The 13073-nt window shown below is 32.2% G+C and overlaps 1 protein-coding gene and 1 long non-coding RNA gene across 7 annotated transcripts; one reads left to right on the forward strand and one right to left on the reverse strand.

Annotated features, from left to right (window-relative positions):
- Window positions 1-2383: 2383 nt before the first annotated feature.
- Window positions 2384-5521, reverse strand: LOC107912846 (uncharacterized). 5 transcript variants are annotated; one of them, XR_001688310.2, is made up of 6 exons: window positions 4682-5521; window positions 3916-3997; window positions 3697-3828; window positions 2917-2943; window positions 2691-2783; window positions 2384-2542 (listed from the first exon to the last, which is right to left on the reverse strand). It is a non-coding gene; the product is annotated as an uncharacterized lncRNA (long non-coding RNA). The 5 variants fall into 5 exon arrangements; XR_001688311.2 differs by having other exon boundaries at window positions 3928-3997; window positions 4762-5497; XR_001688307.2 differs by having other exon boundaries at window positions 3928-3997; window positions 4682-5497.
- Window positions 5522-9504: 3983 nt separating this feature from the next.
- Window positions 9505-12771, forward strand: LOC107912844 (aspartyl protease family protein 1). 2 transcript variants are annotated; one of them, XM_041106431.1, is made up of 10 exons: window positions 9505-9974; window positions 10373-10482; window positions 10595-10830; window positions 11015-11239; window positions 11383-11518; window positions 11607-11683; window positions 11769-11868; window positions 11953-12010; window positions 12229-12300; window positions 12388-12771. In XM_041106431.1, exons 1-10 carry the CDS (start codon window positions 9911-9913, stop codon window positions 12597-12599), a joined length of 1290 nt encoding a protein of 429 aa, XP_040962365.1. In that variant the 5' UTR covers window positions 9505-9910; the 3' UTR covers window positions 12600-12771. The 2 variants fall into 2 exon arrangements, with proteins under 2 accessions (XP_040962365.1, XP_016696684.1); XM_016841195.2 differs by having other exon boundaries at window positions 9534-9974; window positions 10347-10482.
- Window positions 12772-13073: the final 302 nt, after the last annotated feature.

The raw sequence follows: 13073 nt of genomic DNA on the forward strand, positions 1-13073 counted from the left end.
GATGATAAGAACTATCGAGAGATTGTGTATAGGACCGCTCGGGATCAGGCTCGAGTTGGAGTGTATGAGCCAAATAACCTCTTCGACATTGTTGGTGCCCTCGTCGGTGCATGTGTGGAGGGATTGCCATCAATAGGCTACCAAATAAATACGATTTCTCATTCTCGATATACCAACGTTGGTACTCAATCGAAGGCCGTAAATCAAAATCAAAATTAAAATCCATTTGAGGTATCTGTTTCATCCAGCCATTCCATAATGCAAGATATCGTTGATGCTCTAATATTTAATTCTTTGATTCTTTCCCCCTTTTGTTAATTCCATGGCCATTTTCAAAATTTTGTGGAACATTCGAAACATCTTATTTGCACTTGAACTGTCGCATAACTCGATCCTCGTTGTGCCACTCGACTATTGAGAAGTTCAACATGGGTGCATTAATACACCATAAGTGTGAGTGGATGTGAGCCAACGGGGGAATAACAACCGCAATGTCTGAGGCAGAATATGACATCCACATGAACTGCACAATTAATAACATGGTTATAATAACACAAGTCAAATAACATAAATTAAGTAATTACATGACATGATGATCTGTTGTAATTTGATGCATCAAATTATGCTCCCCATTACACTTAAAGAACTTATTCTTAGGCAATTTAAGTGTTTTTTATATTTTTTTGTCAATTTTTAGCTTTATTGTTAATAAATTGTTTTTATTAGTTTTAAGCCATTTTTTAGATCCAAATTGGCCAATCGTTCCATAGGGAACCTAACAAGTTAATTGAGTGTTGTAGGGAGTCAACGATGGTCTAAACATGACAAAAAAATCACCTAGAAGGGGGTATCGCGATATCGAAGCATGAAAGTCGTGATACCTCTGACAGTGTTGAAATAAGGAGAATAGAGGCTATCTACAGTGGTATCACGATATCAGACCATGGGTATCTCGATACCGAGACCCCAAGACTTCTAATCTTAATATTATTGTGGGTATTGCGATACCTAAGCCTTACGAGTGAAAAAACTACAAGGGCAAATTTGTGTTCAAACAATTTTATGTCTTTTTACTTAAGGGCAAAATAGTCAATGTCAGGTTAAATGTTAGTAGGCTATAAATACAACTTTATAAGCCTTTAATTTTAGATTTTGGTGGCTAATAGTTTCTTTTAGTTTTCCATAGTTTTGGGGTCAGGTTTTGTAATAGCCCGTTTGGTGGAGTCTTCGTATTTGGTTGTTGTTTGACGTATAAATGGTAAATTAAGGATAGATTTGTGTAAGTAAATTAGTTGTCATGGATAAGTATAGAATTCTGTGTAATTTTCCATTTGGCGAACTTCTAGTTTTGGCAAGCTCTAAGGTTTGGTGAACTCTTTTATTAAGTATCCGACCACCTCAGATGCTTTGGGTGAACTTTTTGAGTTTTTTGTCATTTAGATTTGTTTATTATTTTAATGTAAGATGATTTGGTTAGTCAAGTTGATATTTAATTAGAATTGAACTAGACTACTATAGATTGTAAGACCTAAAACTTGTTAAGTACACTTAATCATGGGAATCAAGAGTTTTAGTGGAATTATCTGATTTTTCTACTAATTTTTGTCTCTGTTGCTTAAGTATATAATAATAGCGGTGGTCTTTCTAAAACACCTTTACATCTTCTTTCTTGAATTCCTCTGTAAATCTTTTAAAAAACTAAGTTTAGAGTAAGTTCATTGAAGTGAAGGTTTGCAGTATTTAGCTAACATCTACGTTAGTACCAGCTCCCTAGTAATTACTGATGAACCCTTAGGTTATTATTTAAGCACTACACTAAAACAGATTTATAACGGCGTTTTTTTATGCCTTTAGCGGCGCTAAAAAGCGCCGCTAAAAGTATTTGCAGCGTTTTTGAAAGCATTGCAAAAAATGCCGCTGTTGACAACGCCGCAAACGTTTGCGGCGTTTTTAGAAATAAACGCTGTTATAGACCATGACCTTTAGTGGCGCTTTTCCCACAAACGCCGTTATAAATCAAGACCTTTAGCGGTGATTTTTCCACAAACGCCACTATAGCTCAAGACCTTTAGCGGCGCTTTTTCCATAAACGCCGCTATAGATCAATACCTTTAGCTACGCTTTCCCCACAAACGCCGCTATAGAACAAACCTTTAGCAACACTTCTCGCAAAAACGCCACTAAAAACATAACATTTAAAAAAATTATTTTAATCAAATAATATTTATTTTTATGATAAATATTATATTATGTTTTATTTTTTAAATTTGAACTTTAAATATACTTTCAAGGATAAATAAAAAATATTATTTAAATTAATAAAACAATTAAAATTCAAAAGTTAGAACTCAAGTTATCATAAATATTAAAGTAAAAATAAAAATTTAGAATCAAAACTAAAATAAATAATACATATGAGAAACAGACTGACTAGTTGAACCTGCCTATGACTATACACATTGCAAGTTAGTAAAAAATACAATGCAGTCTGCTGCACCATCTTTGCTCTGCAAGTTTCATTGAAGGCATTCCAAACTATATCCTGCAATATAAACATGCATTATTCATAAGAAAGATAAAAGGTACAAACCACACATGTAGGGAGAGGAAAAGTGAAAGAAAACAAAAATTTATGTGTAAATACAAAATGCTTCAAACAAAACCTAATTGTGATTCATAATAAATATTACCTCCACTTATGTTGAAGAGTAAGCTGGATCCAAGTTCTAAAACAACACAAGTTTTCCAAACTCGTGTGCATCCCACAAACTTTCTTCCCAAGGCTGAAACAATGTAGGAAGCAGTTTAAGATCAGCTTAAAGAATGTAGACTAATTTTCCCACAAATAACAGCAATCAAAGTAGGCTATGAAAATAATTTAAACAATTGGTTTAGGAGTGACAGAGGAGTGCTTACGAGTTCTCCAAACTATTTGCTCCTATCCTGTAAGCATGAATAAACAAAATATAAGTACTTCTTCACAAGAAATATCCACATCAAGGAGAACAACAGAGGGATAACAGGATAGTAAATCTGCAATAAGGAGGGATAACAGGATGATGAGGATTAAACAAATAAATTTATTCAACCAAAAAGAAATACGAGTAGAAGCAAGAACCAGGTAGGAGAAACAATCAAATGAGACCACATTATTCTTCCAATAAATGTTAAAAGAAATTGAAATTTGAGATCATCTGATTTTAAAAAAAAAGATCCAACGCAGGAGGGAAAAAATAGGCTATAAAGTGAGGTGAACAAAGAAAGAAAATGTGTCACAAGATTTACCTATCACTTATATAGCAATACAAGAACTGCAACAAATCCATCACGTCAAACAATAGCATAATAACAATTGAATTTTGCAAAGTAATCACATCTTTCTTAACAAATTAGTAATTGTCATTGTGTGTTTTTCAATGCAACTAACAATCAACTATTAAATTACTAGCTTGAATATCAACACTTCAATATTTAATATGTAAGGAATTATCAAAAATCAATATTTAATATGTAAGGAATTTATATGCAAGAAATTAGCAAAAATCAATCTTACAACAGTTTATGTGAAACAAATTAGCAAAAATCAATTATTCATAGTTCATATATTTACCGGCAATAGGGCTAAATCTTCAATTTCTATAACGATTTATATGCAACAAATTAGCAAAAATCAATGGTTCAAGTTCATGTATTTACCATAACATGCCTTTGCATAAGAATAGCAATCATTTCTCTGTATGTCAAAACATACTTCAGTTTGTTTCGCAGAATGAGAATAAGTGGCAAACATTCCCTCGACTTGTGGGGTCCAGACGATGGCTTTGGCGCCTGCATTGACAAATACAATGAATACAAAATTAAAATGAAGCAGCATCGGACTAGAAAGGAAGCCAAAAGAAAGCTCGGGAAAATAACATATGAATGCACCACCAAGCTTGTCGAGCATCCAATGCCTGGGGGCACTGAGCCTCTTCAAGTATTTCTTCAACCCTCTAGCCTGAAAGAAGAAAACTTTAAATAAATCCAAAATTTATATTGTTTAAAGCACAAGAATTTTCACATTAAAAACAATATATAGACCCAAATTTAAAACAAAGGAGAGTAAACACATTAAAAAAACTCAATTATAAACCAATTATCAAAGAAACCCAAACCATTTTAAAACTACCATAACATGAAATCAACAGCAAACATTGGCCAATCAAGTTTGACATTATCCCTTTTTTATTAGTAAAAATTTCAATCATCCAGGTTTATCTAAGTCTATTGCCTTACAAAAAAGAGCACCAAGGCACACAAGGCGTCTATGCCTCATTAAATGGGCCTCGCCTGGAAAGGTCTGAGGCATTTTTGTTGAATGCTGCAAAGGCAAAGACACACCTAGGTACATGCCTTGACAACACTGACCCTACCATTCAGCCTCAAACAAGGGACCCATATTTCATCCATCCATGCAGCAAGTAAATTATATATGGTAACTATATACCACAAATTCAAATTCGAAGCTAAAAATTACTACCAAATATCCCTATCTCCAGAAAAAACGCAAAAACACAAACAATGGTCAAACAAAAATCATATATACAGCAAAAAAAAAAATCTACACGCAAACAGGGAAAGCCCATGACCAAAAAAAAAACAAATTATAAACATAAAAGAAGAGGTAAATTTGAAAAGTTACCCTCATACGATCAGACAAAATTGAGGGAGTGATGAGCTTATTATTAGGCAAAAATTAAAGGAAGAATGAAAAGTATTCACTTGAAACTCGAATGGTTGGAGGAGAGCTCTTGAGAACGACTGATGATTGGCAAAGATCTTCGGATAAATGACATCTTTGAACAGCAGAAGAAATTAACTGACAATACAAAAAATAAAAAGAAATTAAAGAAAAAAGAAGAAGATTAGAGTGGATTAGCATATTATTATTTGGTTTTTTTCCAAACCTAAGATTGCTTAAGGTATCAATTAAAAAAATTAAAAATTTTCAGAAGAACTGAAAACATCAATGAAAACCCCAATTTTCTAAACACCAAACCAACATAACCTAGAATTCAGAAGAAAAGAGAAAATAAATTACAGCAGATCTAAAAATTAAAGAAAAACACAAAAATAAACAACCAATGAGAAAATTTAAAAAAAAACACAATGTCGATTAAGACTGAGAAAAGACTGATATTTTATTCAATGTAAGGAGTAGCTAAAATAGAAGAACAAAGGACGAAATTTTAGGGTTTTCCAGCAACAAAGAGACTGAGAAAGAAAAGGGACGCCGTCTGGTAGCGAGATGGAAAGCTGGGTTCCTTTGATAGGGTCAGGTGAAGAGGAAAGAGAGAAAGGGAGAGAGGAAAGGGTAATAGGAGAAAGGACTTGGTGAATGGAAGGGGAACGGATATCAAAACAAAGTTCAAAACATTGTCGGCCATGGGAAGATTAGGGATTTCACGGGGGAAAATTTGGGTAAAATGGCGCAATTTTGAAAAGTAAAATGATTATTGCGGCGTTTTTATGCTTACTTTTTGTGGCGTTTTTACAAAAAAACGCTTGCTTTACTAAAAATCTTTTATTTTGTCTGTTAAAAATTATTAGTTAAGTGATTTTATAAAATATTTATTATTATTTTTAATAAATTAAATTTTTATAAAAAACCTAAGTACTCTCAAAATATAATATTTAAATATATCAAATAGTTTAAACCATTTAATCTAAATTTAGATTAAATATTTTTAAATATAAAAACATTAATTAATTGTATAAAATTTCATCATTTAACAAATCTAAAGTAAACCTTAAATCCTAAACCATTTAATATATATAAAATTGATCTATTATCTCTTAAATAATTTAAACTATAATCATAATTTTAATATATTATAATTAATATTATATCTTTTACAATTATATAAGAAATTATTAAATATATAAATTAAAAAACACTAATTAACCTAAACCCTAAACCCTAAACCCCTAACCCCTCTTTTACAATTATATAAGAACTTAGTTAATATATAAATTAAAAAATACTGATTAATCTAAACCTTAAACCATAACCCGACCCCGAATCTCTAAACCTTAAATCACTAACTCTTAACCTCTAACCTCTAACCCCTAACCCCAAACCTTTAACCCCTAACTACTAACCCATATATCTTATTTAATATATAAATTAAAAAAAACTAATTAATCTAAACCCTAACCCCTAAACCTTATTTAATATAAATTAAAACACACTAATTAATCTAAACCCTAAATTCTAACTTGACACCAAATCCATAAACCCTAAATCAAACCCTTAAACCAGAATCCCTAATCCATAATCCCTAATTCCATAATTTATAAACCTTAAAATTGTAACTCCTAAACCGGCCTTAAAACCTAAATTAACCATATACCCTAAACCATATACCTTAAATCATATATATTAAACCCTAAACTATAATGATAATTAATTAAATATTTTAAAATTAATACTATCGTATCTTTTACAATTATATATAAAATTATTTAATATATAAATTAAAAATTAATCAGTCATGTACCCCAAAAATTTTAAATAATAGTATTTTAATTTTTCTATTTTTAACAAATATTTTTCTCCGTTTTTATTTCAAATTATTTCTACGTGTCATTATTTCAAGTTTATCCATTTTTAATAAATATTAAATTAAAAATAAATTGAATTTTAATTAATATAAATAAACAAATTAAATAGTAAATAGACAGATAAAATGTTTTTGCGTCGCATTTTCAAAAATACTGCTAAAGCCCCGAGCATTTGCGGTTCTTCTTCAAAAACACCGCTAAAGCCCCGAAAGGTCAGAAAACGATGCCGTTGGGCTTAGGTTTTTTGCGGCGTTTATCCAAAAAACGCCGCTAATGCTCATTTTTAGCGGCACTTTCCTTAATGCTCCCCTAATGCTCGATCTTTAGCGACGTTTTATGTAAAGCGCCGCAAATGATCAAATTTTAGCTGCGTTTTTTATCCAAACACCACTAAAAATGCCGCTAAAAGCCTGTTTTGGTGTAGTGAAGTCAGTTACATAATTTTCATATTGCATGAATAGATGTTAGAATGGTGTGTGAGAAAGGAAACTTTCTAATTTTAGATTAAGTATGGTCAATTCTTGCATGCATGTTAAGATTTGATAGATTAATGATCTGATGTGTAGAATTATCTTTCTTTTAGCTTAAGAAGCTAATGAAAGTCTAAGCAATAAAGACAAAAGACCTGCTTTGTAAATTTATGCTAAAGTTTATGGTGAGTTCCTGTTCCATGTATTGTAGCTTTCATTGTTATATAACTTGTGTAAGGTAAGTAACCTTCTTTAGTGATGCATGAATGGCATATGTATGGATGATGGTCGTCTAGTGTCGTCAGTTTATGTAACAACCCATTTTTCAGTGGTGTCAGAAATACTATTTTTGGGACCACAACTCTGACGTTTCAGTCTGTAAGTATTAATTATTTAATATTTACGAGGTCATTAGAGTTGTATTAAAATTTGGTTAGGAAATTTTATTGTTTGGATAGTTAATTAAGCAAAAAGGACTAAATTGTAAAGGTTGAGAAATTTAATTTCTATTAGTTAAAGTTATCAAATAGCTATATAAAGATTAATCAACGGACTTGAATGGAAAATAAACCATCACTACTTTAGTGGATGGTAATGGGTTTAAAATTAGTGAATATTAAATGTATGTTAAAAATGTAAATTTGTAATTAGGTAAATAATTATATTATAACAAAACATGATAAAATTCTTATCATCTTCTTCCATACACTTTCAAAACCGAGACCTGAGGAGATAGAGAAGACCATTCGGCCAAGTTTTAATCCTCGATAGGTAAGTGAAGTCTTACCCGTTTTTAGTAATTTTTATGTTTTTGAGCTCGTATTAGCTTAGTCCAGCTAACCCAAAGTCTAATTTGTAAAACTATCAAATGTTAAGGATTATACAATTGATGAGTTTGCGTTATTCTTGAAGTTTTATGATAGATTATTAAGCTTGATTGTTAGATAAGATTATTTTGTAAAGTAGTTTTTGATGATTTCAATGTTTAAGGACTAAAATGAAAAATTAGTAAAATTACTTGTACTTGTTGTGAATTAATTGCTAATATGGACTGTAGTAAAGCCCTTGACTGTTCTACTAAGCTGGGATTTAATTAAAAATGGTCAAATTGTGTGTTTTGAATTTAGGGACTAAATCGCATAAAAGTGAAATATTAGGATAATTTTGTAAAAATGTATAAAATGACTTACTAGCATAAATGAGTTAATTTTTACTATCTGAATTGGTTAACTGAATGAAATTATAATTCTAGATTAAGAACGAGTTGAAAATTGAGAAAAAGAGAAAGTTGTTGAATCCGCCAAAAAATGGTAACACAGTGGTTATGCCATTCTCTATGGCTCCACTAAATAAAATAATAATTTTAGTTTTAAAATAAAAATAAAAATCAATTTAAAATTTTTAAAAAATAATAATAAAGATGGTAACACTAATATATTTGGCTCCATCACTATTATTTATTTTTTGGTCTTCGAAATATTCAAAAACACTCGTATTGGAGTAATATTTATACAGGTCTCGCCAAATAGATTGGCTCCACCCAAAAATTTAATTTTTTAAATTCTACCAACCAATGATTGGTTGACGTGGCAAGTGGGTGGCGTCAATTTTTTTTACTCCACCAATTTTTATTATTCATTTCAGGTCATTTATGCACATACTAAAAAAAGTGAGGCATTTTTTTAATTAATAAAAAAATGAAGTTATTTTTATAAAAAAAAACCCATGTACATATAGTTAAAATTTTGATTTAATCTTTAAAAAGTTATAAAGATATAATCTATTAAAAATTAAAATTAAATTTTGACCTCCCAAAAAAATTTTCATGGCTTCATCCCTGATCAACTTTTTAATTACATTACTATAAAGTAGATATTTTTTTTATTTTAAAATGTTATATCAATGAATTTAACAAATAGTACTATTAACGATGAAACTAAAATATTAAAATAAAAATATATGAACTAAAATTCATTTTAGGAGTAGAGAATAAAAAGATCATACTCTCATGCACACTAAATAATTAAAGAAACTGTAAATTTCTCAAATTAGCAAAGCATATAAACATGAAAGAGTTAAAACTTAAATACTTTTATATTAGAAATTCTGAATTTCTTTTTAGAAAAATAAGACTTTTTTGGCATTAAACTTGTAGAATAATACCAAATTAGCGCACCAGTTAACAAAGGAATCTTGATCCAACATACATTTATACGGCTTCGTTATTAAAAAGGGAAAAGAATGAGGTCCAGAAGCGTAAAATCTCCAAAATACAAGGGGATTTTCGGGAAATAGAATAATTAATTAAATAATCAAACCCTTAGCTAGGGGACCCACGTTTGGACCCTACTTACAGTTGGGGTACCAAACTGCAGCGGTTTCGTCTGCTCAGCAAACTCAAAACTAAAAAATAAACGTTAATTTGACTTTTGGTTTTTTCCTTCCCATTTATTTTATTTCATTTTCCTTTCCAAACCTCAAAACCTTTTCAAACCTTCCTTTTTTCTTAAGCTTAACTCCCAAACACCAAAATTTTATTTTTTTTCCTCCAGATTCCTATTTTTTTTTGTGGTTGGTAACGACGGTACAGAAAAAGTTTTCAGACATGAGAGAGCTTAGTAGTTACAGTTGCGTGTTGTTGTTATTGGTGTTGGCATTAAGCGCCGGAAGATGTTACGGATTCGGTACCTTCGGGTTTGATATCCATCATAGGTATTCGGATCCGGTTAAGCAAATCCTGGCTGTTGATGAGTTACCGGCGAAGGGAAGTCCGGAATTTTACAGTGCTATGGTTCACCGTGATAAAATAATCAAGGGCCGTCGACTGGCGACGGCTAATGATCAGACGCCTGTTACGTTTCTCGACGGGAACGAAACTTATCGATTGGATGACTTGGGATTGTATGATTTCTTGCCACCTCACTCTCTCTCTCCTTTTTTTTCTTTATATATTTAAAAAAAGTATTTCTGTTATTGGATAATTATTAGTTTTTTTTTTTGCTTGCTTCTGCATTAACTCAACACTTGTTGGAATTTCATTTCGTTTCGTTTTTTTTCTCTGCTTGTTAGCTAAGAAAATCTGGAGTAGTTTCAAAAAAGCCAAATTCCCCCCCCCCTTTTTTTTTACAACGCGTGACTAATAGTTTATACTATGAAAAAATTATATCAATTTCTCTGCCATATATATATATTTGAAATCTCTACAACTTTCTTGTTGCTGTTGGATTGAATTTGTTAAAAGTAATAGATTTCCAATTTCTGGGAATTTTACAGTTTGCATTACGCGAATGTATCAATAGGGACGCCTGCTGTGTCCTTTTTGGTGGCGCTAGACACCGGCAGCGATCTATTCTGGTTGCCATGCGATTGCTCCAAATGCGTGCGCGGCCTCAAGACATCCGATAATCAGGTAACCCTTTTTCTTCTTACGTATTCAATACAAGCTTTCGGATTTAATATAGTATTGGATACATGAAGTATCGTTTTTTGATGGGTATATGTTGTTAACTTTTGTGTTTCAGATGATAGAATTTAACATCTATAGCCTTAATTCCTCCAATACAAGCTCCAAAGTTCCCTGTAGCAGCGCCCTGTGTGAACAACAAAAACAATGTTCTTCACCTCAAAGTAATTGCCCTTATGAAGTTCTCTATCTCTCTAATGGCACTTCTTCTACTGGGGTCTTGGTTGAGGATGTCTTGCACTTAACTACAGATGAAGATAAAACCAAAGCCGTCGAAGCTAAGATTACATTCGGGTTTGTAACTTTCACTTCCTTTTTTATATTAACAAACATTATCTATTGTCTTGGGAAATAGCATCAATGGATGATATTAATATACCCTTGATCAACATGATATGCGCTGTTATTCCTGAGGAAAATAACCTGGTTCTCCCGAGTTGTTGCTCTTATGATTTGGATGTTCTGCTCTTTTTTGCAGTTGTGGGCAGACTCAGACTGGATCATTCTTAAATGGTGCTGCTCCTAATGGTCTTTTCGGGCTTGGTATGGACAATGTCTCTGTTCCTAGCATATTAGCGAATGAAAATCTTGCTTCGAATTCTTTTTCTATGTGTTTTGGAGTTGATGGGGTTGGAAGAATCACTTTTGGTGATAGGGGCAGCTCAGGTCAAGGAGAAACACCATTTAATCTCAGGCAATCCCAGTAAGTAGCCACTCTTTTTTCAGCTTCCATCGATGATGATAACAAACTTGTTAGTGGAACATGCAGCCTTAGAAATGATTCCAGTTTTGGCTTTTTAGTTGTTGGTTGTACTCATCTCTCCTCTTCTCAATTTTCATTTTCAGCCCCACTTACAATGTCAGTATCACTCAAGTAAATGTTGGAGGAAATACTGCAGATCTTGATGTCAATGCAATTTTTGACTCCGGTACCTCGTTTACATACTTGAATGACCCAGCTTATACACTTATTTCTGAGAATGTGAGTAGTTTAAATCACGTATTCCATGCTGTTTTCCGAAGCCTCTCTTTTTCCCATGTTAAGAAATTTTCATTATGTCGTTTGACAGTTCAACAATTTTGCCACAGAGAAGCGGCATACATCTAATTCTTCCGGCCTTCCCTTTGAATATTGTTATGACCTAAGGTATAATCTATTTGTTTAGACCTACCAAAAAACAATTCTCCGTTTTATCCCTTTGAAGCACTGACTTCTTCTTTTAACCTTGCAGTGCAAATCAAACCAGCTTTGAGTACCCCATTGTGAATCTGACAATGAAAGGTGGAGACTATTTTTTTGTTAATGATCCAATAATAGTGATTTCCTTGCAGGTAAAAAAAAAAGTAGTTCATTTTATTTCTATAGATGCGCTTGACTTGCCTTGAAATTAATCTTTTCTTTTTTTGATCTGGCAGGGTGGAGATGTATACTGTTTAGGTATTGTGAAAAGTGACAATGTGAATATTATTGGACGTGAGTATCTTCCAGCACAATTAACATTGCTTATTTTTGGTGCTTACTCTGTAATGATTAAATGAATTACTGGGGATTAAAATCTGGTCATTGGAACCAAGGGTCTATCTAATCCTAAACTGACAGACGGCATGGCCTAGTATAGCACTGCACTCACAATTTGTTGTGATAACGAATATAGCTTCTTACACTTTTGTTGTTTCTTACATTGAAACCAGAAAATTTCATGACCGGTTATCGGATAGTTTTTGATCGTGAGAGGATGGTGCTGGGCTGGAAAGCATCCTACTGTGAGTAACTTGTCTTTGTTTTTCCGCATGTTTTATGCATCCAATTGATCTCTTAAACGTCTAACAATGAGATCCGATTTTCAACAGGTTATGATTTAGAGGCCTCGAACACTTTACCAGTGAACCCACCAACTGCAGTCCCTCCAGCCATTGCTGTGAATCCTGAAGCCACATCAGGGAATGCTAATAATACAAACATTTCAGGGGCGTCACCATCCATTACAAGTCCATCACGCCACCTCAAAACATTGTTTTACGCACTTACATTTGCTCTCATTCCATTTTTTGCTTTGATTTAAATCATTCTTTTACGTCAGAGCACCCCCACCTTAGCTTGTACCATAGATACTGTTTTAGGTTTACAGGAAAGGAAAGCATTTTTATACTTCACGTCATAGCTACACCTACACGTGGTTGTAAATATGTTTTGATTTTAAGATACGATTGATAATAATATTATAGCATTGCTTATATTTCTTAAGTTATAAAATTTGGAGTTGTTTGTTTTGCTTAACAACAAAGGCCAATTGCATACATTGCTTCGTAAATACTACATTCTTTCTGTAGGAGTTCTCTGTTATACAGCTACGTTACTGAAACGTGGATGAGTAAGTACATGTTTGACAAGAACACGTTGACCCAATGGTGACAATTATACTCTCGTACACATACTCAATTTTAGAAAAATGAAAATTTCCATCGATGAAGATAAGCAAGCAACTTCGACTATATGTACAAAATGGAATTAATTTTATTCTCAGCAATCAACAAAC

Source organism: Gossypium hirsutum, chromosome D11 (genome assembly GCF_007990345.1).
Source record: "Gossypium hirsutum isolate 1008001.06 chromosome D11, Gossypium_hirsutum_v2.1, whole genome shotgun sequence".
Classification (NCBI taxonomy): domain Eukaryota; kingdom Viridiplantae; phylum Streptophyta; class Magnoliopsida; order Malvales; family Malvaceae; genus Gossypium; species Gossypium hirsutum.

What these genes read in the sequence shown, in the direction of transcription:
- LOC107912844 (XM_016841195.2), top strand. Translation starts at nt 9,679, where the DNA reads ATGAGAGAGCTTAGTAGTTACAGTTGCGTGTTGTTGTTATTGGTGTTG. An exon ending in GAAGCTAAGATTACATTCGG is followed by an intron (nt 10,831 to 11,014) that starts GTTTGTAACTTT and finishes TCTTTTTTGCAG; the next exon opens with TTGTGGGCAGACTCAGACTG. An exon ending in TTTAATCTCAGGCAATCCCA is followed by an intron (nt 11,240 to 11,382) that starts GTAAGTAGCCAC and finishes TTTCATTTTCAG; the next exon opens with CCCCACTTACAATGTCAGTA.